This window comes from Styela clava, chromosome 14 (assembly GCF_964204865.1).
Source record: "Styela clava chromosome 14, kaStyClav1.hap1.2, whole genome shotgun sequence".
Lineage (NCBI taxonomy): Eukaryota > Metazoa > Chordata > Ascidiacea > Stolidobranchia > Styelidae > Styela > Styela clava.
In genome coordinates this window covers 3,102,268-3,129,776 of record NC_135263.1, presented here as the reverse complement: position 1 = coordinate 3,129,776, position 27,509 = coordinate 3,102,268, and the positions used below count along the sequence as shown (strand labels likewise).

The following is a 27,509-nucleotide window of genomic DNA, read 5'->3' as shown; positions in this document are numbered from 1 at the left end:
ACAATGGACAGTCTGGTAAATATTCACCAACCAAAGTAAATAAAGTGTGGAAACCTTTCGTAGGCATTGCCAAATTGTAAAGCAGGAGCTATCTTAGTTTTAGTGGGAGCAGATCTAAATTCATGTATTGGGTAAATGCGTGGAAAAGCGTCCTAAAAAATATATTTTCACATGACAACTATCTCATCCAGTTTAAATCGGTTGGCAATGCAGCCATGAAGTTTCTCGCCATTCTGAAACATATTCGCATCTATATCCACTGTTTGTACATAGCATTGTTTGGAATGGGGATTTACATATTTATCCTGAGGGAAAGGTTAGTCGTTAAGACTGCTTAATTATATGGTGTACCATGGCCTCTCATCCGATTTCAGTTCATGTCGATAAGGGATCAGTCAGCAATTTATTTGTTTCAGATGCATGCCCTTGATGGTGAAGGAAGCTGTATCCGACAAGCTGTACTTTAACTACCTAATGAAAATATAAAGATTGCTCAATCATATTGCTAATTGCATAATCTATAATTGTATATCTAATTTTTCAATAGGTTACATCTGCGCCTTTTTTTTTAAATAATTATTCTAGGGTTAGCTGTTGGGGTTGAGTCAATCTCAAATACTTCTTAATACAAATTCACAATATATACTTTAAAAATTTCAAATTCAACTCTCTTGTTTCATTTTATCAGTTGGTATATTCCCATGTCAATGTGTAATCTCATATCTGCTGTGAGCTGGGCTCATCCCATTCTCTTCCTTAGTGATGTCGAACTCGCGCCTCGCGGGCCGCATGCGGCCCCAGGGAATTTCCAATGCGGCCCTCGGACGCTTAACAATATTTTGTAAGTTTTTTTTTATCTAAATGTAATACATTTTTCAAACCTTTCAAAGTGAAATTGATTATCCACACAGAAAACGACAATTTACTGAAAGTAGTTTTGGAAAATTAAAATTTTGTTTTCAATATGACCCAATTATAGATAAACCTCAAGCTAGCAGAAAAATACTTGAAAAAACACTTTGGGGATTAAATGAAACACAAAAAGTACATGAGAATGGGATGAAGAAAAATGGGAGTTGCAACATTTTTGCATTTCTCAAATTTCTAAAGCACATTGTTTAATTTGTCACATTTCCATCAGTACAGTGAAAGAATACAATATAAGACATTATCAGAATAAGCTCAGCAGTCAATATGACAAATTTAAAAATCAACTTCGAACAGAAAAGTTTTTATGTGTTTTTATATTATTTTAATTATACACCTACATAGTTACTAGATAATCAATATCAATCATAACCCGAGCAGTCCTATGCCACGTAATGGTAGGAAATAACGCGGGAAATGTCTGGTCCAAAAATCAGTCATTTGTTTGTTTACTGATTTATACATGAAATGATAAGTGTAATATCTTTGCATAACTGAAATTAATCGAACATTCTCAAATATCCAGATTAACCGATGATCATGTGACCTCGTTAATTAGAGTTGGTACTGTAAAATCATTTCAGCCTGATATTAGTAAGCTGGTGGCACAAAGGAGATACCAAACGTCAGGACATATGTAAAGAAAATAGATTTAGCTTATTCTGTAGTATTTTTTTAAATTTCAGGTCTTTAAATTTAGATTAAGTTATTTTTAGTGTATATATTGTTTTTTCCTCATAAAAACTTTGTTCAGAAATATTTTGGATAATTGTACATAAATAGTTATGATTTTTTGTAATAAATACAGTAAATTGCAATAATAGTAAGATGCAAAAATAATATGTAAATGGCATTTGAAATTCAAAAAAGAACGAAATTTCATTCGGTTGTTTAATTGCATCAAAAATTCACAATATATGTCACAAACTACACCCATCTAAAAATATAATATACTTCACGTAAACATTATCAAAATATATATATCAAAAACTGTTTGCGGCATTTTGCACAATTCCCAAAATGTAATGCAGCCCTCGAAATACCACAAGTTTGACACCCCTGTCTTATATGGGCCTAGCAGTTGTAGTGTTAGGTAATGCAGGTTACAACTGTAGAGTTATGATTGGTTAAGCAAAAGTAGTAGCTCCTCGGATACAGGGTTGTCCAAAACGAATCGAATATTTAACTTTTCGGCTGATTTTTGAATAATTCTGATTAATTGCCACTATTCGCTGTCAGCGAGGTGTTTCATTATAGAGGGAACTCCTCAAACGATTCTCCGTACTTTGTCACGTATTGCAATGACGGTGAAATAATATCGGCTGATTGGCACTTTGATTTTTTGTTATCTTTGTTGTTATTTTTTTATCTTTGTTATCTATTGTTGCAACAAATTTGCATGGTTGCCTGATTGGCACTGTCGTCATTCTCATGCAAGGCTTCAAATTTACGCATTCATATGCATTAAGTCAAGCATCTCGCATGGATCAAACCATAATCAGATATTAAATAAGTTAAATAAATTCGTGCGCTTCGTTACAATTTACGACACATAATAAATTGTTGCAAGTCGGGAAAAAAAACGAGTTGATTTGGTTGGTACTCTTTCTGCATGGGCCTAGCAGTTCGGGCTTGTTCAGGTCGAAAACCGTGAATATGCAACATATAAATATTCTCGCCTCTTAGGCCCTTTTTCACTTTTGTTTTTGGAGTTTGACATTATGCAGATCTTGTTACAATTCATCTATTTTGAAGAATTGGCAGCATAATTAAGTTGCTTAGTTGGTAAATTCTTACTGATATTTTTCTGCAAGTTATACAAGATGGAGCATAAAATCGACGTTGATAAGAACAATCGTATGTCAGTAGTGTTTCAAGAACTCAATAAAATGAGGGAAGATTCCGAACGATGTGACTTTAAAATCCTAGTTGGTTCTGAAAAAATTTTGGCCCACAGAAATATTTTGTCTGCAAATTCGAAATATTTCGAAGCAATGTTCACACACAACACAAAGGAAAAGCAATCGGGTGAAGTTACATTGGTTGAAGTTGACCAAGTTTGTGTGAAAAAGTGTGTCGACTACATGTACAGTTGTGAAATTTCATCTCCATATGAAAAACTTGGTGATTTATTACATGTCGCCACTATGATGCAACTGCATGAAATTTGTGATGGCATAAGAGAACTTCTTGAAGAAAACTTGGATCCAGAATCATATTTTGTTACCAAGAAACTATCGAGCATGTTTATTCTAAAGTCACTTGAGGAAAAATGTGATGAATTTGCTTTGGTAAACTTTGAAGAAATCTCCAAACTGGAAGATTTCAATGATCTTGGTCAAATGGAAGTTGCAAAAATGATCGAATCCAAGAAGTTGAAAGCTTCTGAGGAAGTAAAGCTTAATGCTGTACTAAGTTGGATCAAGTTTGACTCTGATGATCCCAGTAAATATGCAAATGACTTGATTGGTCTTGTTGACTTATGCAAAGTATTTCTTGGATATCGGAGACATTTTATTGAAAATGAACCATTAATAAATAAAAGCCTTGATTTGGTGTCTCGATTCAGTATTTCTGGTATGGATTCGTTGAATGTCAAACCAACCAAAGTGGTGAAACAAACTGCCAATGCTGAAGCCATTGTTTTTTCTGACGAGATTTCTGGTCATCTTCAGTGTTTTAACCCAACCGATAAATCTTGGACACAAATGCAGGAGATGGATCAGGAAATGAAGAATGACTTCTTCTCTGCTGTTACTGCTGGTGATTTCATTTATGTTTTAATGAAAGACAAATCAGTTTACAGAATTCAATATTCTGACAATGATGCCAACTGGGAGAAAATGGCTGATATGCTTGAAGATCATGGATGTTGTCCACCAGCTGTTGTTTACAAAAACTGGATTTATGTGATTGGAGGTCATGATCACTGTCAAAAAGCAACTGTTGAAAAATATGACTTGGATTTGAATGTGTGGACAAAATGTTGTGACAAACTACAACCTACCCAATATTCTGAAGTGATAGCTTTTAAAATTTATAGTGTTGGTGGATACTCGTCTGGTCGATATATAGATGCAGTTGATCAACTTGACCCAATAACAGGAAATTGGACAACAATTGGTCACATGACTAATGCAAGATGGCTTGTGTCTGCTGTTGAATTAGATGAAGGGATTTATGTCTTAGGTGGATATACTCAGAAACATAGACACTTCAACACAGCTGAGCAATACAATCCACATGACAATAAATGGAAATCACTTCAATCAATGCTCATCCCTAGGAGTTGGTTCCGTACCTTTGCAAGTCAAGATGATATTTATGCAGTTGGTGGTTGCAACAGTTACCCTGGTAGTTTGGAAAAATACGACATTGCTGAGAATAAATGGGACATGATTGAGATACCTGGAGGAGTAAAACTGAAAATGAGAAAAGCTGTTAAAATTCAGCTCAAAAATTTATATTAATGTGTAAATGTCTGTCTTTTATTTCATTTAGTAATTCAAATTTTATCCAAGAAGTGGCGTCTTATTATTACTATAAAATGATATGATTTACATATCTTCAATGCTTTCTTTTTATTCAACTGTTTAATAATGAAAGAATTGTAAAAAAATGGGTACTATTGTAGTATGTGTACCAAGATGGGAGTCGCTTGTCTAGTCCCTGAACTCGTAATAGAACCTAAAAAAATAAGGAGAATTGGAATAAAATTATGGCCTAAGTCTAACCTGGTACACATACTACGTTCCGTTGTCCGCCATCTTGGTTCACGTACTACGGGAGCGCCAAACAAAGTTATGAGTGATACTGATATCTTGAAATATGGCAGTCGCCTAACAATGACCAGATAATAAATTCATACCATTCCAAGCCTGGTTGATATTTATGCTGTTGATTATTGTTACAGTTTCCGTGATGGTTTGAAATTTTTGTTGATGAGTCAATTTAAAAAATTGGCTGGGTTGATATGTTGGAATTTGGCAATTTTGCTGCATCCGGGGTCAGTGTCACAGTTTTGTATTTGACAAGTCGAATTTGAAATTTTTAAAATCCCAGAGTCTAATATCCAAATATTGTATAAATCAGCATGATCGGGTGATATTCTGTTCTTTCACAGATTGGAACATGTTTTGTTCAAATCTGCTTGAGAAGCTTTAAAATTAAAATTAATTTCAATCAGTATCAAATGATTCTAACTATTTTTATAGGGGTATTGGTGGTAGTTCATAGCGATGATTTCTTTATTTTTTGTCGGTGTGTGTAACAAATGGCCCATGAGCCTCAACCCGCCGAGCTGTTTAGTGTGGTCCTTAGCAACACTAAAATTTTCCCCATCAAGAATAAAATCCTAATCCGACAGGCCTATGTTCAAAAAGGCAATCACAAGGACAAAAATACATAATATAGTAATAAAATAGTAACTTTGTTTTTTTTGAAAAAAACAAGCTACTCAAGAAAGTTTTCAGGCGACCCAAATAGGTCGAGAAACATTGGATTATATCAGGGATCGGAAACCTTTTTGGTCAAGAAAGCCATAAAATGTACATATTTTCAATTGCATTTCCGTGCGAGCCATAATAGCATTTCTCGACTTAATCCGGCCTGAAATTTTTACAAAAAAGTCAACACATAGATGATGTCAATATACATTTAATGTGACTTCTGATGCTGCATGTAGTCGCTGCGGTCCTTGAACGGCTGCTCACATGCAGCACAAGTTGAAATCTACGATACTCATCTTCCTTCTTTCGTTTAGGCATCTTCGTAGTATTTTAAAAACTAGCTTTACTAGTCCGATCTAAATATGACAAATACTGAATAACCAGTGCGCCGTCTACAAATGGACTCCGCTCTGCGACTCTATCGCTTTGTGATGTCACAAAATATGTTCCAGAATCCCCTAGTTTTGTCACAATGCCTATTGGGAATTCTCTTACATAACATAGACACGCGCCTTTTGAAACATATTGGCAAATTTTCTGCCAAATTGCTCGTAACAATAGTGGGCTTGGCCTCAGAATATTAGATTTTTCTGGGAGTCATATGCCGTCACTAAAAGAGCCATATATGGCTCGCGGGCCATGGTTTCTCGGCCCCTGGGTTATATGGACCACCGACAAAAAATGATGTTGAAATGTACTCAAATAAAAAATGTGTTATTTATAAGTAAATATACATATTTTGTATATTCGAAAATCTTGTTATTCTCTATTTTGTAATTTTTTTTTGATATATGAAAATAAAAGACCGCCTCATAGAGGTAACTAATTTTATTTGCCTATATTACATCAAGCTGTGTAAAGGGGCTGAAACCTGGGTACTCCCGAAGCATGTGAACCAAGATGGTGGAACGAAGTATGTGTACCAGGTTAGGGTTAGGCCATAATTTTATTCCAGGAAGTATCAAAACCGGTGGGCAGAGCCGCGAAGGGAATATTTACTTGGAATATTTACTTTTTAAATCGGATTATGGCCTAACCCTAACTTGGTACACATACTACTGGGGTTCCTAAATTTGTACAGTTCAAAAAATATAATAAATATAACCAAGCCCAGTGACTGACACCCCGGTGGTTTCCCTCTTGTTTCTTGTTTTCTTATTCGATTCAAGCTTGTTCTGCAGATATGCTACCAGTAGTTCACAGGTGGCTAAGAATAAAATGGATCAATACACTTTGCTAGTTCCACAATTAGTGGGTCTGAATTTTTTTACTCCATACTTGGCATAGCATTATAATTCTTTCTGGCCGTGCTTGGTCTTTTATGTTTCTCAGTATATCGCAGACGCTTCTCATGTCTTTTGTTGCTTGACTTCTCTTGAATAGAAATACTGAAGTGACAACAAAGAGTCAGAGATAAAGTTTTGTACTTTAGTCATCAGGTTACGTTGTCAAATGATAATACAATTAAATTGTAAACAGTGGAGACACCTGGCTTCATTATATTCGCAAATAACTGTATAATAAAATCTAGGTACAATATAATGCCCTTGAAAATCTTATTCATATTGACTGTCAGAAGGCTAAGCGATACAATTCAAGGATATATTTTATTACTTGTAGCTTCGAAGAAGATGTTCTTGTTGAAACTCAAATAAAAGTGACTTTCTTTGCTATTAAAGACAGATATAGAAATTCAGGCATCTTTATTTACAGATATTGTACTAATATGAAGAGTTATTATGTTTTGTTAAATTTAGATAAAAAACTGTATTGTTTATATTTATCGTATATATTATTATATGAGGCAAATAAAATAGTAAAAAGATAATTAAATGCTTTTATTGTTATATTGAACCAACAGAAAATCATAGTTCAACTTCTGTTTTAAACATATTTAATTTGGATATCAGATTTTGAAATTTTTATAGTTTTTATTACTTTTACTAAAAACTAAAAGGCTTCATAACCAATATAGAAGCGTGGTTCAGTTTGGTTTTAATGGCTATCTCAGTGGGGCCCAAACCTGCAATTCCTGTCTGACTGTAGAGATGTGATGCAAATTTAAGTCTACTGCTCAATAACTAGTTACACCACCGTCCAGCCAAATAGATGGGATATAAAAAAAATTATAAAATAATTGGAGAATCATGACAGACTTTTACACTAGGAAAGTTGCGAATTTGAAACTTTAATAAGGAGGTGGCTATTTATTAGAAACAAAATTTGCATCACATTAGGCAAAAAACATCAGGGTGATATTTCAAACTATGGATGAAACGAATGGAAAATGCTAGTCTTCTGCTGTTTTTAATATGAGAGATATCACACCAATTTGTCTGAACAAAGATAAGCATCCGCTACATCTAAGATGTAAAGAAATACCCAAGGTTTAGATAATAAAGTACGATAATTCAAGTTTGTTCCCCCAACACATTTACACATGACATTTGTAAAAGATAGAATACAAATTTGATTGCATAGTTTCAGTTCCGATTGATATAGTTTCCAAATTTATTTAGTATTAATTCTATACATTATATGGGTGTCATCAATTGTGTACTCTTTTCAATTTCTCTTACATAAAACTTAGTTCCCAAAGCATTGATTTTGTATATATACCAGGATAAAATTGGAGTAGGGTTTTTATACCCTGAAAAAAAAGATGATATGATAACTTAATCATATGATGAACCAATGCCTTTGTTTAGTTTAGTTAGTGGGAATAGTTAACCAGTTACGATGACACAGAGCCAAGCACTTCTTTCACACATAATTATCCTCCGCAGAATCCGAACCTGCGAGTCCTTGTAGGCAATGTAGGGTAGTCAGAGGTGCAATGTCAAGCAAATACATAACACTTAGATGTTTAAGCCCAACGCTGCTACATATCATTGACTTATAATGAGGTCTTTGATAACCTAAACTATAGAATAGTATTGGATTTCAAATTAGCTAGATAGGTAAGAGAGGATTCTTTTCCCTGTATCTTGAATATTTTGCATAATTAGGTTTTATTAAAATAACCCCATTTAGAGTCCCTGTTTTTGTCGCACCTCTGATTTCCCTGTGTGGGTTAGCAGGTTTGAATCATGTGATGGATTATTATGACTGTTGAACTCTTTGTGGTAGAGTAGTTCACTATCAAGTTCATGCTTCTCAAAATAAATAACTAGCTAAATAATATTATACCCGACATGAACCTGTAATGGGACGAAAGTCTGTGATATGTCATAGGATTGAGGGGTCATATTGGCTTGTCTCTCCCTCCCAGGATAAATATGAAAATTTATGTCAATATAAGAATGAGATTCCTAGGAATAGAAATTGTATTTGCTTCATGCATGTTAATTTGAAAATATCATTAAAAATGCTTATATTCACATTTCATGACAATTTTGTTTTCTTTTGTTTCATTTAGAAATATAAAACTATATGGCCATGGTCAATAAAAGTAATGTAGAGGTAATATCCAATGGCGCAGATCTGATTAGTCTTCATGAAAAATTGAATGGAAAAAAAAAAAGAAAGATAGCTGTAAATATATATTTGAACCAGCTGGATGAGAATGTGAACTACAAAGCTTTGAATTTTGTCTCAGAAAATTGTACTGAGCTCAAGAAGGTGACTGTGAAAAGTTGCTTTTCCAATGGAGAAGACTTGTGCAATTTCCTCGAGGCCTTGTCAAAAAATCCTGACAAAAAAGTGAGTCAGATTGAAAATGCTATTGCAGATTGGAAATTCTTCCATATATTTTTATTTCATTTAATTCAATAGTTTTAAAATATCCGCACATGTAAGCCAACCCTGCATATAAGCCGACCCCCTGAAGACAGCTGTGAAGTGGTGAATTTAGAAAAATTTGGGTACTCCCCTAGTATGTGTACAAGGTTAGGGTTAGGCCATAATTATATTCGGATTTTTCTTACTTTAGTTCTATTACGAGTTCAGGACTGTCTCTGTTAGCCAAGTGAATATGCCCCCTGCCCATAGGTTTCAGTCCCTTTACACAACTTATAAAATAGTAATGTAAAATAGGCGATGTAGAATAGGCGAACAAAATTAGTTACCTCATAGTCATATTGGTACACATACTTCTGAAGCGTCTAAATTTGCATATAATCCGACCCTAAAATACAGACCAATCACAGACTGTTTGTGATGTCATTCCCTAAAACTTAGCATGGTTTGAGTTGTAGCTGTTGGAATTTGGCATGATGTCATTTCGTTTGAGTGCGATCAGAGTTATGCACGTATAAGCTGACCCCTTAGTTTGGTAACTTTTTTAAATATTCAATTTTAAACCTATCTTTCGATGAGTGATTATTCGAAAAAATCAAGTCCAGAGTACCGATTCCTTAAGCATATTTTTCATCTGAGCTAAAATATTTTTTTGCTAATTTTGATTTTTGCCAAGATCCCCATTCAAATTGAACGCTGTGCTTTTGTGTCACAATGTTGGTTACTTTTTTATTACATGTTTGCTTTCTCATTCACAGTCAACTCAACTTGACATTACCGAAAATGGACACACTGAGGGTTGCACAGAGGCTTTAGTGAAGTTGATAAAGCAACGGTCTCTTTCTTCTTTGAAAGTATCTCATGAAATTCCAGAAGACAATCTAGGAAGGATATTGACACAAATCCAAGAAAGTTCTAAAAAGGTATAGCTAAAATTTGTTAAAACGTGAACTGCCTAAATTGTTGTAAAAACTGACTTATGATCTTTAGATTTTGTTTGGGTAAACCATGAATTTTTCTACTTATTTGACTTCCTTGCTTTTGGCCGGTGTTCAATATGGGGTGTACTTATCCTGTAACATTTTGTACCCCTTCAAAATCAGAAATCGAATCTCTCACACCAATATGGAAAATTTGGAAAAAATAATTGACTTAGTATTAGATTAGCAAATAAGAAGTAGCAATACATAAATATTTGCAATCTCAGTTGAAGCAGAGTGCCCAGTTACTTTTTTTCTGTTGTTTCCACTGTGCTGTATCGTTAATGGCTGTGCGTTTTTTACCTCATGTAAACATTACACTGACTTAGTAGAAGGTTGTTGGTTCCCTCTTTATTCTAGGGGAGTGGAGGGCAATAAGATAATTTAATTGAATTTTTGGCGCATGTTCACTAAGCGCCGTAAGTACTTCTAGTTGGCACAAACATTTTTGAATACGTTATTCCTAACCCTCACCTGACTACGTCATTCAAAAATTACATCACTACGACGTCACAATCAGGTCATAGAGCTTGCCAAGATAAGCCACAATCGCTCGGAATGGCATCTCTGCCGACGATAACGAACACGCCAGCGATCTCTCTCATATCGGGACGTTACGACGACAAAAACGTTGACGTTGTAGTGACATAATTTTTGGATGGCGTATGACATATGCGAAAATGGTTATGCCACGCCAGCTAGAACTACTTGACGGCGATTTGTGAACTAGCCCCGAATTTTTCATGTGATATATTTATACACCTTTCACTCTAAATAAACCGTAACTATTCACTGTAGCTTAGAATCTTACCTGAATCTGAAGTGGTGAGCATGGGATTTGAACCCAAGACTTTAATATGCAATAGCTAAGTCTAATACTTTTAACTACAATGACTTTGAGAAGTGGGGGAAGCTGTGACTAGCCAGAACTTACAGGATCAGCAATTCTTTTGCTCGTACCCATTTTTTAATACTTTAACTGATTAAATAAGAATTTAACCATGTGAACCAACACAGTGCAGTAAGTCCAATGTGTTGTTATGATTAGCAAGAAACGACAATTGCTAAGCCATGAATAAATATGATTTAATGATAAATTTTACATTTTCAGTTCAAACACTTGAGCATCATCAATTACGATCTTTCTGATACATTGTTCGAAAAACTTCTTAGTTTACTGAAGCATAAGAAAATCCGAAAAAAACTAGATCTGTCTGGTTGCACAATTTCGGAAGAGCAAAAAAAGTCACTGCGTGACACAGCAAGTAGCAAATTATTTCAAATAACGGTATGTGTGTATTTTCGATTTCAATATTTCTACTAGTTTAGCATTGATTTTATGCCACAAAATTAAAGATTTGAATAAGATTGAATAATTATCGCATAAGGGAAAATTTTCAACTCCTCCTCCTACTCAATGTTGCATTTGCGTTGATGTTTTGGGGTAAGTTCCCATCTAGGGCTCAGTCAGTTTGCGGGGGGCCAATGGAGGGGAGCCACAATGCCACGTGCAAATTTGATTTTACTTTTCATTTTACAAGAAAACTCCCTATTCTTTATAGTTCTATTGCTTGGTAATATTATTTCACAAATCACAGTGTTTTCACTTTGTTGAGTATGAATTATTTGAAAATAATAGGACTTAGAATCTACCAATCAAAATGACACTATACATACCACTGGAATGATAAATAGGGGCTTGTGGGTGCTGATAACCTCTAGAAGGGGGTCACTGGCCATAAAACACAGGTAACCACCGGGTTAAGTAAAGCAATTTTCAAACACTAAAAAATGTATTACATAGATTGCATGAAGTTAGGAGCCGATAGAATGAAATTATATTTTTCCCATGCTGTAGTACTATGGAAAGGATAGAATTTACGTAATATTCTATGGGAGGCGAGGGCTTAATCATATGCCGAATCACGACGAGCGCTTGCGTGAACTGCCCTACACCAACAAGGAGTCCAATGCTCAGTCACATTCGAGCTTCACTCTCTTGTTTTATAATCCATGAACCATGGGTACACTTTCATATGCCATTCTGTGTAATTTTTAACCTTTGTGCCAATACAAGCTACCTTGTTATTGGAAGTCATGATGAGCCAATAACAGTCCTCAAACTTCACACAAGTTTAAACAAAAATAAATCCAATGCAATTGTACATAGAATACCTATCTGAAATACCCATACTCTACCTGGCCTAGTAATATGGCATGGTACTGTATTTTGTCACATATTATTAAGCTATGTAATCATATTACTGTATTTCTTTTTTTTCTTACAAAAAAATTAAATACCGAAACCTTTATGAACTAAACTGAAATTGAATGTGCAATTTTCATTTATGGTAAGTACAAAGTACAATTTTTTTACAGACACAGGCCAAGATAGTTTTTGATCCTGAATCACAATTTTCAGGAGTTACGAAGAATTATGAAGATAACACTGAGCAGTCTGGTATGCCTGAAATCTCTTTTATGCTCGATTATTTTGTTTGGCCTTGTGGTTGAAACTACTATCTTGTGCAGGATGTAATAAATAGAATAAGCAATGCCAGATCTGAAAGTTTCTAGTCCTGCCTGTGTATAGTCTTGTCCATAGTCCAACCTAAAAACAATTTAAAACATTTTTCTAAAAAGTGCAATGCTTTTCTGTGGTAATACACTTAGTGAGGCTTAATGCAAGCTGTTAGTGCGTACAGAGCTATCATATTTTTTGAACCAGTGCTTTTTTTCTTTAGCCTTCCGGGCTGACCTCATACCTCGTTTGGTCGGCATGGAGGCAGCGGGCAAGAGACTTTCTGTATACTTGCGTCGTTGCATGCGACATGCTAATCTCTAGGTCGTAGCACTAAATTCAATGACATCTTCAACCTTTTTTTAATATGGAGGCAATTTAAAGATTTTGTAATCTAATGTAAGGAAAAACAAAAATTAAATATTAACATTTTTGTCAATAAAATATCTATAATTTAAATTATTATTGGTCATTTTTTTGATAGTTAATTTTTAAGGTGAATATACTTCAATAATTCATATTTAGTAGGTGCACAAGCATCTTCTGATAAGCCATCAACATCTGAAACTAGGGAGGAGTTTCCTGTGAAGAGGATAGAGACTGAGCCATGTTAGTACCGGTATACTATTTTCGCCAATTTGCAATTTTTTTTATTAGGATGTGATTTCCATATTTATCCCAGCGGAGAGGCCTTTTATGGCCAGTGCATGGTGGGGTATAGGATTAGTTTGCCAGTTATTTTTTGTTTGGTATTCAGATGGTCTTTATGGTGGAGGAAGTCATAACCGACCAGTAGTTATGTGAACCACTCTATGGCAGTGAGGAGTCCAGCAATCCCCTCACACATAATTATATGCCTTGGACTTCGAACTTGTGAACCCACGCAGGGTTACCAGAGGTGCGATAGGGCAAGCATATTCCTAATGCTTATCAAGAAGCGCAACACCACATTCAGATTTTCTTATAACACCTCATGTCAAAATTTTCCACATAGTCATTTTTCAGTTGTATTCAGATTAAGCTTTCCTCACATTTAAAGGGTTGCGGAGTCAAGTAGTATACTGATATTAATTTCTAAACTCATCAAAGTCAGGGATCGCAGACTTTCAAAACATTCTTACGGTAGTTAATTTAATTTAAACAGTAGCTTGAGTCTTTGTTTACAGAGTTCAGTAATCTTGCATTTGAGAGCTGGAGTTGAATTTGATTTTTTTTTTAGTCAAGAAAACCAAAATTTTCGTATCAATATCTCATTATATGTTCTAATCTGATTAATCAAATTTTCAGCTTTGGGAACTTTTCTTGAAGAAGAGCCCTTGTCAATCGAAAAAATTGATAATGTGTTAGAAGAGACTGGACAAAGAGAACCACAACATAATCTGCTGCGTTAGTTACATTACTTTTTCCATACCATGTGTTGCTTTTATTGTTTCGTGATGATTTTTGCAACCCAAGGCATTTTTCAATTATTGATGGGTATTTTAGCATTCATAAAAAAAATTTTTTTTGTAAAAAAGCTGTCTAAGTCAGTGATTCTCAAGCTTACATGATCCATAAACTCTGAACACTCTTCTATGAAAATACCCCTCGTAAATTCTCGCAAATAGTCGAGTTTAAGACTCAAAAAAAATAGCCAAACCAAGTTATATGCACGTAACTAAAGCAACCATCTGCTGTGAAAGATGCGTACGACGTATTCTGATTTGTAGAGTGGGCTTGTATGTGAATTTTTATAAATTCACCGTTTTAGGGCCATTTTTGGGGGGTTTTGTTTTATTGTTCTAGTTAACGAATTAAACAAATTGCAGTTAATTTAATTCAATAAAGTTGATCATAACGAACAGTACCTAGTGAAGGACTCTATTATCCCAATATTTTTCAGATATGCTTTATTGCAATCTTCACTGGGCGCTCTGGAAGTATTCTTACCAAGATGACGCATAACCTGAACCTTAACCTGGTACACATGCTATGTTCAGGCTGTGCGCCATCTTGGTATACATACTTCGGGTGCACTCTTTACTGTGCTATTTATGATGTACTATAACGAAAGACAATACCATTAAAATACCTGAATTATTTTCCAGCATTCAGAGCAACCTCTACAACATCCTTACCCCTGTCTACTGGAAGCACCAAACCTGAAAGAAATTCTGTTCCAATCAATAAAGGTAAATCACAGAGTAGGAATTACTGCAATGGTCAAGTGGTTAGCGATTTTAAAATAATTATGTTAACATCCCGAAAATACCCATAACGGTTAGTGCTATGACTCAGATTATGCTTCATAGCGTATAGGGCAGGGGTGGGCAACATCCGGGCCGGGTCCGGCCCGCGACGAGATTTTGACCGGCCCGCTGACTGTATCCAACCTCACTCTGTAATGTGGTCCGACGCATCATTCCTGAAAGTTGCGGATCGCTCTACTCTCACCGCAGTGAGTCAGTCAGTCAGTGCGAGCTGGTGAAATAAACAATTGCCTTAATGAACAAACAATTGCGTTAGCACACTTGTTGAACAAACAATATAAGGTCAAAGCAGAGAGCGTTGTAAACATTCCCCACTACTGTTATCAGCTATATCTAGATTTTAAATACAAATAGATTTTAGAAATTAGATTTTATATTAACCCATGGAATATCCCAAGAAACGTAAAGTTGACAGAGAGTGTCGAGCATATAACAAAGATTGGATACCGAAGTATTTTTTGTAATAATCTGGCCCACCGAGGACTTCATTTTCCCACATCTGGCCCGCCGACTAGAGAAGTTGCCCACCCCTGGTATAGGGGTTTCAAGTTAAAACGTTGTGCTTATCACCTCAACTAAAGTGTAATAAATTAGGTAATGTGTGGTGACTATGAGAATCTTAGTAGAGCAAAAACCATACGGACTATGTTCATGTCAGTGTGTTGGTTAATCATTGTTCAGGATTCTAAATCATTCATGAAAAATTTTGCTTTTTGATAATTATGCACGTCAAAGTTTTATACTCTAAATATATTTCACTTCAGTTGAGTAGATTTGATAAGATATAAACTGGAATTTTTTTTTCTGGTGGCAAAATAGTCGAAACGACTTGCTAACCTTTAAGTTGGACTATTGTAGTGACCATGATCACTGGAGCCGGATAGAAAATAAAAGTCATTCATTCCTCTCGTATTCGGCGCATCATGGTAAGCTTTGGGAATATATATGCTTGCCCAGACTCTGATTACCCTACATGTGTTCGCAGCTTCGAATCCCATGCGGGGATAGTTATGTGAGAGAGGATTGCTGGACTCCTCACCGTCGTAGGCTGGTTCACATAACAGCTCTTTTGGCCATCAAGTTCAAGTTCGGAATTCGGCTTATTAGACTCCGTACCATAGGGTAGTTTAAAATAACTAACTAACCAGGTTTCCTATTCCCTGGGATAAATATCAAATTCTAATCGATGGATTTCTGACCAAATTTATATTTTTTCAGCTTTGAGAGCTTTTTATAATCTATCAAAAGCAGATAGCAGAGATTCGGGCGTTGGTGAATCTACCAATTCTCTTGATTCAGGTGAACAATTTTATGAGATTGTACATTTTCTTTTAGTTTTCTAAATTTTCAATGAAAGCAAATAAAGTTATAAATTATTTTTAAAATATTGTTTTCCAGTTGCAAGTAGCAGATCAAGTCTGATTAATCCATTATTCCACAAAAATTTCAACAACGGAAAATTACATAAAGGTAAGTGTGAACTTCAGCAGTTGACGCAATGTGCCAAGCATATATACATACGCATGTGGGATAATTTGGTGCAAGAGGATTGCTGGACAACTCACCATTGTAGGGTGGCTCCCAGTGGCCGTCTCCTCCACAATCAAGTCCATACAGCACAAACAAATAACTGGCTAACTATTCGAACCTTTGATTACTCTACATGGGTTCGCAAGTTAGAATCTTGTGAGGGATGATTTGGTGCAAGAGGATTGCTGGACAACCTGCCATTGTAGGGTAGCTCACAAGTTACTGCTAATGCTTACGGCTTCCTCCGCCATCAAATCCATTCAGCAAAAACAAATAAGGGCCTAACTATTTCTTGATATGGACTGGTAGCCAAATGTAAAGTCATGGTTGCCTGTATGATTAAGTCGTTTTATAAGCTTCCCCCTCTTAGAGATAAATATGAAAATACTATCCTAGCCTAAAAATTTAACAGAATGAAAACATGTTTCATCTGTCAATTTTTTTTGCTTCGTCAATTTGTCATTCTAGTAATAGTAGGATGACAAATAATAGCTACCTACATTGCAGGCTTTTGTGACCTCCTTCCCCCAGTATTACAGATGAGCACAATGTTTTTTTATATTTTATCTATACAGATTTTATGGCAGCCTCGACAAAAACTCTAATATCAAATTCCAAAGAACTCAGCAAATGTTCAAAAAATGGTGAACGTAAGATGAATCTTCATTTCTGTTTGCATTTTCTAAATCTCATTTTTGCAATCTCTCATTTCACGTACGGTATTTCTCAAAAAGTCGCTTTGGAAAGTCTGAATAAACCATGTTCATCTCTACGCTTTAAACCTTACTTGTGGTTTTGTTCCCTTTCCTGATTCTGTAATCAGTTTTATTTTTTTTTTATCGGAATTTTATTAACGGCTTTAACGGCTCGAGTAGAGTATAGATTTATTTCCCCATTTCATTTCATAAAATTCCATTTGAATATTTTCAGCGCCATTGAACCCTTTGCACTTAGCATCAACTTTTCTGCGTTTTGTTGCCATTTGCTTAATTATATTTAAATTATATGCTCAATAAACGAGTAATTGTAAATTATATAATTGTTAGGTTATAATATAATTTAGTCTAAAAAATATATTCGTCAAAACGGATGTTTTGTTATTATAATTTAGTGAAGCGGCGCGGGCCGGATTATAGTGCTCCGCGGTCCGGATCCGGCCTGCGGGTTGTCGACCCCTGGACTAGGGTATAGGCTCGAACTCACTCACACGTACCAGATTGGACAAAATTAAAAATTCGGACGTGAGCTGGCACACCCCATGAATTAGAGCAGGGCTACTCAACTATTTTTATCGACGGTCCGCAAACAAAACTTCAAAATTATTTGGGTCCGGTCTTCCCAAAAATGATATTTCGGCATCCTTAAACGAGCACTTCCTCGACCGACTAATGATTAGTAGCAAATTAAATTTTTTTATTGTGGTTTCTTTTCGTATATAGTCAAAACTATGAAAGTCATTTTATAATAGGAAATTCGAAAAGGTGGGCAGTTGAGTAGCCCTGAATTAGAGCATCAGATATTTATCTTCATCACTGAATTTGGTCTCAACGATAGCTACATGCTGTGAAATTGTGTTGGCAACTCTTAACACAAACGAATAATTTTTCAAGTTTTCAATAAATATAAATTTCATTCAGATTCTATGACAGCATCCACTGAAACGCTGGTTTCAAGAGAAGAATTTGAAATAAAAAATGGTGAGATTTTACTACTTCTGATTTCCTTTTGTTTCAGAGTGAAACTCAAATTTGTAATAAATAACTACAAGTGACTTGCTCGTCTGACTCACTGAAGATTGCCACTAGAACAATCGACTTTCGAAAATAATTGGTATTAGTATTTCTCGTGTAATTGTCATTGTAAATAGCGCCAAAAGTTGACAACACGACGTTCAATCAAGTTTGATATTCTGTTTTGGCAAAGGAAAAACTCTAGACAATAGGTCAAAATATTTATCCTGAGAAGAGGAAAGCGGATAAAACAGCTTATTCATAAAGCAGCCCCTCGTCTGGTTACCAGTCTATGTCGGGTATGGGATTAGCTAGTAAGTTATTTGTTTTCAGATGCATGAATTTGATGGTGGAAAACGTCGAAACCGACCAGCGGTTATGTGACCTCTGAGCCCAACATTCCGCACATAATTATTCTCCCATGAGATTCGAGTCCCAGCAATAAATGGCAATATTTCCCACAGTATTCTAATTTCACAACAAATAGTAAAGGCAAAATCAATTACCAATACCTTTTAGAATACATCATTTTATGACAGTAATCTGTTTAACTATGTGAATTTTTCGAGTAGCCTTTTTTCTTAGGCATAACCTGGTCAGGGTAACCTGGTTTTGTGAAATTCAAAATTTATGGGCATATCTGAAAAAAATCATTATCTGCAAATTTTAACGACAATTGGCGTAAAATCTTTTCAAATAGAATATTCGCTCATAGAATATTTAGTAATTAGATTAGTCATTTCAGTGAACTTTATCATTTCTTTTTAACAGGTAGTGATGTAAGAACAACGCATGGTCAAAGCCAGAGTAGTTCTGACAGCTATGTTTCAAGTGATGATGAAAGTGTGGTGAGTGTATTACATGGAGATACAGGAATAACTCAAGCACAAATTGATCAGGAAGAAGATCTGGCTGTTGAGGAATGCAACATAAAACCAAGAGGTAATTTAAATACACTATGACACACTTTCTATTCTTCCTAAAGCAGTGGTATGTAATCTTTTTTGCCAAATTCCTCCTTTTGCCCATTTCTTTATTCCCCCTTTGCTTGATTTCTTTATTTGTTCAATGTTTAATGAATCCCTAGCTATGAATCCCGCTCACCTGTTTATGTACAGTTCAAGTTATTACTTATCGATCTTCAGATCGGTAAGTATGTTGATAGGTATTTGTCTGTCTGTTAGATGCACGCCATATCTCACGAAGGCGTGGTTGAATCTGCTCCAAATTTTGCATGTGCATTCATCATGTCTCGGACCAGAAGCCTATTGATTTTGGATGAATTATGTCATATAATTGGCGAGTTATTGATTAATTAGCGATGGGACGTGCAGTGTCACTATAGAGTCATGATCGAAACCACAGTTCGATCGATAAGTCTTCGGTCTCCGACCGATATTCTCGTTTATTGTGTCTTAATAAATAATGATTATAATACTAATGATGAGAGATTTTTCCCCAATGGTTGGTTCCCCCCACCCCGAAAGTTGAAAAACAATGCTCTGAAGCAGCGGTTGTGAGGTCAAGGGGACACGTGGCCCATTGAAGGCGCCACAGAGCAGTTAGAAGTCCAAAATGCTAGGCGCAAAACTGATTTTACTGATTCCTTCAGAAGAAAACCTGTTCTTTCTAGTTTCATTGCTTGACGAGGTTATTTCACAGGTTGATTTCCTTTTGTTGAGCACGAACCAAATGGAATTTGAAACAACCAATCAAAATGAGTGGTATGACAAACAGGGGGCCCTGAGTTCTCAAGTCATAAAGTGTTGTGACCGTTGCTTTAAAGCTTAACTCAATGCTTATAGATACATTAAATATGCTTAAAATGACCAGTATTAAGTACCCAATAGCTTGGCTTGAGTGACTTTCTAAGGATTTGAAGTGACAAAATCTTGAAATGAGTCGTCTGATCTCAAATTCCGCTAGAGCGATTTGGCTAGAACTCCGAGGAAATTTCAGCAAGTATTTGCAATAGTGACTCAAGACTAGTAACATGTATTTTGAGGTTCAGTGTAGCACACCAACACAGCACTATAATCAATAATACTTCACAGAATAATGACATTGATTAACACATTTCTATTTCTGGCTTTAGACGGAAAAATGTTCTTTTCTCATTTAAATAGATTTCATGGATATGGGTGCCAAATTTGAACCAGACCTGCAGGAAGCTCAGCAAAGTGATTATTCACACAATCAAAGTGAGGTGATTAATGGTGAGTATATTATTTTATATTTGAAAATTACAGATGATCCACACACCAGGTATTCCAATGAGACAACCACAGACAAGCTTCTTCTGATAGGTGGAGAAATGACCTATCTATTGCCAAATGACATACCTTCACCCTGTGTATTGTGGTGGTTGTACAGTTGACTATATTGTATTCTATGCCCATGTTTCCGAAAACATATAACTGGCTGAATAATCCAGTTAATCTCGATAACCAGCTTTGGTTCCTCGTAGTTTTCCCTCCCCACTATACCTGTGTGAAAATTTTTTTTTTTTTCAATATTGTATATAATTGATTTTTTACTGGTTGAAAAAAAAATAAACTTGAACCAACCCCTATTAGGATGGCCACATAGTGCAAAAACGAATACCTTTTTATGTCAATCCACTTCTGTTACTCTAGTAAATCTTCAAATTTACCAATTTATCACTAGGCATCTCTTGGTTCCATTATCCACACTGAATTTTTAACCACACTTGTAAATGCTCAGTAGGTGATTTCAATGGGATAGAATTTTCATATTTATCCCGGAAGAGAGGAATGTCGTTAAGACGGGTTAATCATGTGAGAACCTGTTACCAGGCTATGGGATTAGTTGGCCAGCTTTCTATTTTCCGATGCATAGACTTGATGGTGGACGAAGCCATAACTGACCAGTGGTTACGTGAACCACCTTAAGACACTTGGAGTCCAACAATCCTTTCGCACATATTTATCCCCCACAAGATTCAAACCTGTTAATCATCGTCAGCCACGCAAAGTAATCGAAGGTGCTATGACAAGTCAAAGGCTATGCGCCATTGCTCGCCAAGCCAATATAAGTGAATGCAATTGGCAACTTCAAAAACAGATTTATGACTTCAGTCACTAATCTCATCCCTGTTCTTTTGTTCCATTAATCAAGTGCTGATTACAGTCTATTCACAGTCAGTAACTTTGTAAAAATTGTTAAAATTAATTATGAGTTTTTGCTAAGTTAAAGAAAGATTGAATGACTTACTCAATATTCTTCCATATTATACCTGTTACATTAGTCACATACATAATATGGTCACCATTGTGAAATAGCAAACTTTTTATTCGAATTTACTTTTTTTGCAGATGATGTCATCCAAAAAGAATTTAGAGTCCAAATAGGTTCAGATGGGGGAGACATTGAGTTGTGTGACTGTCTGGTCACCTTTCCTCCAGGTTCTTTCGAAGAACCAACATTAGTAGAAGGAAAACTAGAAATAGATCCATTGAAATGGCCTCCTGGTTATACGGCAATCACTCCTATGCTATTTATAAAATCTGAAATACCAGCAAAATTCCCAATAACTGTACAAATGGATTCTTGGTGCAAAAATGACTGCTCTAACCAAAAAATTACAGTTGATATCCTTCATCTCCCAGATGGTAAATCTGAATGGGAAGTTATTGCCACCCAGCCCTTGACCAGCCTAACTAGATTTAGTTTCAGTAGCCCTGACTACAGCCCTTTCATTATTGGATTGTTAAGAAGAGTTGTTGAACAGTTCCGTCCCACATACTTACTTGACTGTCGTGTTCACACGAAACCTGAAAATTCGTTTCGTATAGTTTTCAACAAGAGGAGTCGGGTTCTAGAGGAACATTTATTAAAATATAATCTAGGCTCTCTTAAAACTGGTTTTGATACCATTTTTGTACACAAAAATGATAGAATAGCTATAACAATCAAGTGCGTGAACCCTAACGGTATTCGTTTTTGCCATGAGCGATTTGACTTCTTAATTGATGACAATTTTCTTGATATTCGAAAAGATAAGCAATTTGAGACGTATATTACAAACGAAGCAACCGCACCGAGGCGATTAGAGATTTCATGTGATTTGTTTGTAAATAATGTTGCTGTCCAGAGGGACCAAAGCTTCATGTATACACTGGATATTGAAAGAGGTATAAATATATTTATTATTTTTAACTTGTAGACTTGATCAGTCTAAATCTAATCTAATACATTAATCAGTGTTATTAAGCAGAACGAATGACAAAAACTGACAATTTTTTTTTTTATATTTGGATGTTTTCATGCTGTCATTCTGAACAAGGCTTCAAATTTATACTTGTGTAAGGTGATGAACCTGAAATCTCTAACTTGTGACCAGGGATGGCCAATTCGAATGTATTCGAATATCTCGTCATTCGAATATCGGAATTCACGTTCATAAGAATATCGGATATTTGTGTGACGTCACACATTTTCGACGCCGCTTTCAAGCCGTTTCCGTTGAATGAAAACATTCTCGATAGAAACTTGCGCGTGATTGTTTTCATCACTCATCAGCGTAACGTGTTATTTAGGCCCGTAAATGCCTTTACGGTTGTGGTATTTTCGCTAAAACGAAAATTTTCCACAAATTTGTTCCACGATAACGATAACAATTATTTTATTTTTGTACGCGCACGGAATTGTAAATCTGGTAAATACGTTCATCGGCGGCGAGTTTCTAAAGACAACGCAACCTTTTTGATTGAAAAGCGGCAATTTAAAATACTGAAAATAAAACCGTAAACAATATAAGTTTTATTGAAGCCCGCGAAAATTTAAAAAACGCTTTTCTAGGCAGTGAAAATCGCAAAATTTCGTATGCCTCTGGCACACATTATGTTTGGTCGGCGTTTAGAAACATGTCGTCACTAATTGAGGGCGGGATTCGCCTGATTATCCATTACTTTAAATTGCCGTCGAATATTTTCGTGTTACCACGATACAAGGTTTGAAACGCGACTGTTTCCCGGGTTGTGAGGATGTATATAATATAATTAATCTAAAGTATATTCAATCAATTTTATTGTGATGAAATAAATTTTACTCTTGACATATTACAGCATATTTATGGATTTTTCGAACGGTTTTATCTGAAAATAATCAGAGTGGCAGCATTTCGATCGAGCGGAGTCACTGTTAACAAGTACATCTAAATATTTGCCGAATTCGCAAAATACGGATCAAAACAATATTTAATAGGGCAGTTTACCTCACGTTTTTATTTTTATGACCGCGGATTGCAATGGTATATAAGAGTGGTGAGGATTTTATTTTGTCGACGCAACCTCAGGTTAAATTGAAAACAATTAAATTAACAAAGCAAGACATTTTAAATATGCCCGTGTCGGTCACGAATTCATCACTTTGCACAACAGAAAAATATATATTCGTTGTTATATTATTTGTTGTAAAAGTCGGACTCTTTTAACAGGTGGCATAATCGCGGCGATGAATATGTATTTTTTAATTTACTGCTAAACTTTGTATGTATATTCATTGTATGAAATGAATTATACTCTACACTTAACAGGATTTTATATAATTATTTGAGATTTTTCTAACGGCGATAACGAGTTGGCAAGATTGCAAAAATACTTATTAAAATAAATACATCAGGCAGTTTATCTCGTAATTTTAGGTCACAGATCGCCGTGGACCGAATAGTAATGTTTTTTTTGACGTGAGAAGAAGCAACCGCGAGTTACGTTGCACACATTAAATTAATATATAAAGATATTTCAGAATCTCGTAGTTGTCATGGATTGAATATTTTACGTAACAGGAAGATCATTATACGCTGAAAAGACGGCTCTTTTATCGAGCGCGGAATCGCGGTGGGTGTTACAGGCGGCAATGGGAATTTCCGATTTCGAAAATCCTGGCTGCGCGGCTGGCAGTGGTGGTCATCTATTCTCTACTAATTTATTTCTAATTCCAAACACAACAATATGTTACACATAATAACAATATGGATCACATAAATTAATATACAAATATACTGGTAGGTAGTAGAATACTCTAGGCTTAAATATTAGAATTTTTAAAGACATAATGGATTTTCGATGGTTGTTGCCTGTATTGCCAATAAATTTTATTACTCTCAGAAAATATACACAATTATCTGAATACAAGTAGTATTTTTGTCAATAAACTTGACTATTATCGTAATATCATGGTACCAATGATAGAAAGCGTCGGACAACTCCTTGGCTATCTTTTTATATGGTCATTTGGGCCATTCCAAGCAAAAGTTGAATTCCATCAATTTTTTAAAAAGTGTAGTGAAAGTAATTTTTTTTTATTTTTGATATCAAAAGACATTGGAATTTTATTGGACTGCATTCATTTCATCGAACAATTTAAAATTTCACCCAGGTTTTTCGTGGTTTATAAAAAATGGCCTGAAATGCAGAAATTTTGGTATAATTGACATATTTTGTGATGATTCCTGATACAAAGTGTTTGATTGTGTGGTACAGTTATTTCATATGGAATTGACGCACTGGATTTAAGTTAATAAAGTTTGAATGTTTGCAGTGCTGTAGAACATTTCTTCACCCATTTAACGATTTATTAACAGAATTTCAAGAGATGATAGATGCCGCTATTCCGAAGTGGAAAAATGTCCGTAGTGTCACGTCCTGTAGTGTCACATACAATATGCACATTATTGACATGGATTTACAGTGTTACATTAAGTAACTTGAGCAACACATAGAGGGGTAGTTCAGCTACTGCACCAGAAAATATTATGGGCTCCTACTGTACCATCACAAAAATTTACAGCACAACACAACGTACTGTTAGTGCATGGTGGATTTGCCGTCCTGTAGTGTCACGCTATATTTTACTATATTTTTTTTATCTACTGAGTAAGGTTGGGTGTAACTTTTGTGCAATTTTTTACATATTCGATAAAGCAACTGATTGGACAATGAAACAAAACATGTAGCTGAAAATGTGAAAATATATTGAATTTAACAACATGCAAAATTTCTGGAATTGTCCTGTAGTGTCACTTGGAATAGCCCATTTGTACAAAGTGAATAATTTTAATAAACTGACTGTGTCACAAGTTGCTATTATTTTTTATTGATAGCTATAAACTATCAATTACTTTGTGTACATATACTGTTGGTTTGTGGCTTCAATCTGATATTTCTATTGAAGCTTATTTCCTAATTTACTGGGTTTTAATCAACTAAAACAAAAATGTGGTATTTTCGATTTTAGAATGTATTCGGAATTCCAGATTCGAAAACATTATTTTAGAATGTATTCGGAATAGTTTAGTATTCGGAAATGGCCATCCCTGTTGTGACGCATAGATAGTAAAATCCAATGCCCCAACCGCCTAGGAAATCTCAATCACATATGAAGGTTTTAGTGAAGACTGTTTAAATGCATATAAATAAATTTCAAATATAATGTACTGTGCTTCTGCTACATACCGGTATGTGAAATCTATACTGACTCGACGGTGTGGCGCCTTATGCTAAGCGTTAGGAATATGTTCGCCCTGCGGGGGATAGTTATGTGTAAGAGGATCGCTGGACTCCTCGCCGCTGTAAGGTGGTTCACATGACCGCTGGTTGATTACGGATTTCTCCACCGTCAAGTCCATGTACCTGAAATAAATAACTAATCCCATACCCGGCATGAATTGGTAACTGGACGATTGGCTTTCTTCTCCCCTGGGATAAATATATAAATCCTATTCTATTTATGTTGTAAAAGTAGGATAGGATTCACATATTTATCCCCGGGTAAAGGGAAGGCGCATATGGTATACTACGGCCTCTTGTCCGGTTACTAGTTTATATCGGGTATATCCAAACACTATTCAGTACCGGCCAACATCATTGGTTCTCTTAATAATCGGGTGGATTTTGATCAGTTGAAATGTTTTGCTGGATGTATTGAAATTTTGTTCTATGTCCCTTGATTTCAGGGGTGAAATGTATCCGTTTAGAATAGGCAACACTGGTATTCAGTAATTATAGTAACTATACAATTGTATTTTTTAATTAAAAATCTCTATATATTTCTTTTTCTTTTTCAGGCAACCGAAAACTTAAAATAAAAGCTACTGATGGTTCAATAGTCGCTATTGATACAGAAAATATGACCATTGATCATCGTCAAATGCCAAGTAAGTAAACAATTGGTCAATCAGGACAGGCATATTTTTATATCCTATTCAATATGTGGAAGGAATTTCAAAATTCTAAAAATCATAAGTCCAAAATTGTTGAAGAAAGGTGGCGTACACACGATGATCTCAAAATATTGTTGCCTCAGTGCTGCAAAATACAGTGGTATGGGAGTCAAAATTTTAGTATGCTTCTTATTTAAGAGTTGACTAAGTTTTCCCCAGATTCCACAATGCTGGTTCTGGATTACCTCATTTAATATACACAAGTAAGGATACACTGACTGGCCCATGTGTTTGTCATATTATTTTCTATTTCATATAACAAACATTAAATTTTGTGGTGATATTAAATATTTAAGAAAATAATTGAAAAATAAATGGTTATTTGAATGATATTATAACTAACAGCAGTTAGAGACAAGTACATATTGATAAAAATCAGGCCTTTGCTCATTATATGCAGTTGCATATTATTCAACTGCCTTAAATTTGGTTTTCACAGATAACATGGAATGGAAGGAATACATCAAAAGCTTCAGTTTCTTACTAAAGAAATTATCTAAAATTATTGTCTCGAGAGACTTTATGTTCATTGCCATACTCTCGCTTTGTTTGTTCCAAGATGCCATATCTGCTTTGGAAATTATGGCCTATATTGTTCTCGCTGCACTAAGTGCTGCAATTATCAGAGGAACTTATGAAAGAATTCGCAGGCTGTTTCGTTGAGTTGCATGTTTTTCAACTGCAATGATTTTATTTTTTCATCCTTCATTTAATGAAGAATCACTCCCTTCACCCTGTAATGCAATTTCGGTGCTCCTGAAGTATGCGAACCAAGATGGCGGACATCGGAACGTAACATGGGTAACAGGTTAGGCGATAATTTTCCTCATTTTAGTCCTATTATCAGTTCGAAGACTAGCCAAGAGCCTCCCGTAGTGTTTATACCTAAAATTATGGCCTAACCCTAACCTAGTACAAATATTACATTCCGATGTCCACCATCTTGGTTCGCATACTTCGGGAGCCCCGCAATTTCTTTACATATAATTTTTTGTAATTTGTATGTCGAGTGTGCTTTTGAAAAAATAAACTACTGATTACTGATATATCCAGAGGATGTTTTAGATTAGTTTGTTATTCTGCCTATATAATACAACCTATTTTTTCTTTGTCTCAATAAAAGTAGTTTGGTCCATCCCTG

The 27,509-nt window shown here is 35.3% G+C and overlaps 2 protein-coding genes across 3 annotated transcripts; both read left to right on the top strand.

The window, feature by feature from the left end:
- The first annotated feature begins 2,687 nt into the window (after positions 1-2,687).
- Positions 2,688-6,268, top strand: LOC144431995 (kelch-like protein 25). The gene has a single exon (XM_078119963.1). The coding sequence runs from the start codon at positions 2,751-2,753 to the stop codon at positions 4,395-4,397; it is 1,647 nt and encodes a 548-aa protein (XP_077976089.1). The 5' UTR covers positions 2,688-2,750; the 3' UTR covers positions 4,398-6,268.
- A 1,022-nt stretch (positions 6,269-7,290) lies between these two features.
- On the top strand, positions 7,291-27,491 carry LOC120341115 (uncharacterized). Of its 2 annotated transcripts, none has more exons than XM_078119791.1 (16): positions 7,291-9,077; positions 9,872-10,036; positions 11,205-11,381; positions 12,473-12,554; positions 13,143-13,223; positions 13,902-14,000; positions 14,702-14,785; positions 16,082-16,162; positions 16,262-16,333; positions 16,969-17,043; positions 18,031-18,090; positions 18,895-19,065; positions 20,250-20,339; positions 21,459-22,277; positions 26,213-26,302; positions 26,808-27,491. In XM_078119791.1, exons 1-16 carry the CDS (start codon positions 8,808-8,810, stop codon positions 27,029-27,031), a joined length of 2,640 nt encoding a protein of 879 aa, XP_077975917.1. In that variant the 5' UTR covers positions 7,291-8,807; the 3' UTR covers positions 27,032-27,491. The 2 variants fall into 2 exon arrangements, with proteins under 2 accessions (XP_077975917.1, XP_077975916.1); XM_078119790.1 differs by having other exon boundaries at positions 7,292-9,077; positions 13,140-13,223.
- The last annotated feature ends 18 nt before the right edge of the window (positions 27,492-27,509 follow it).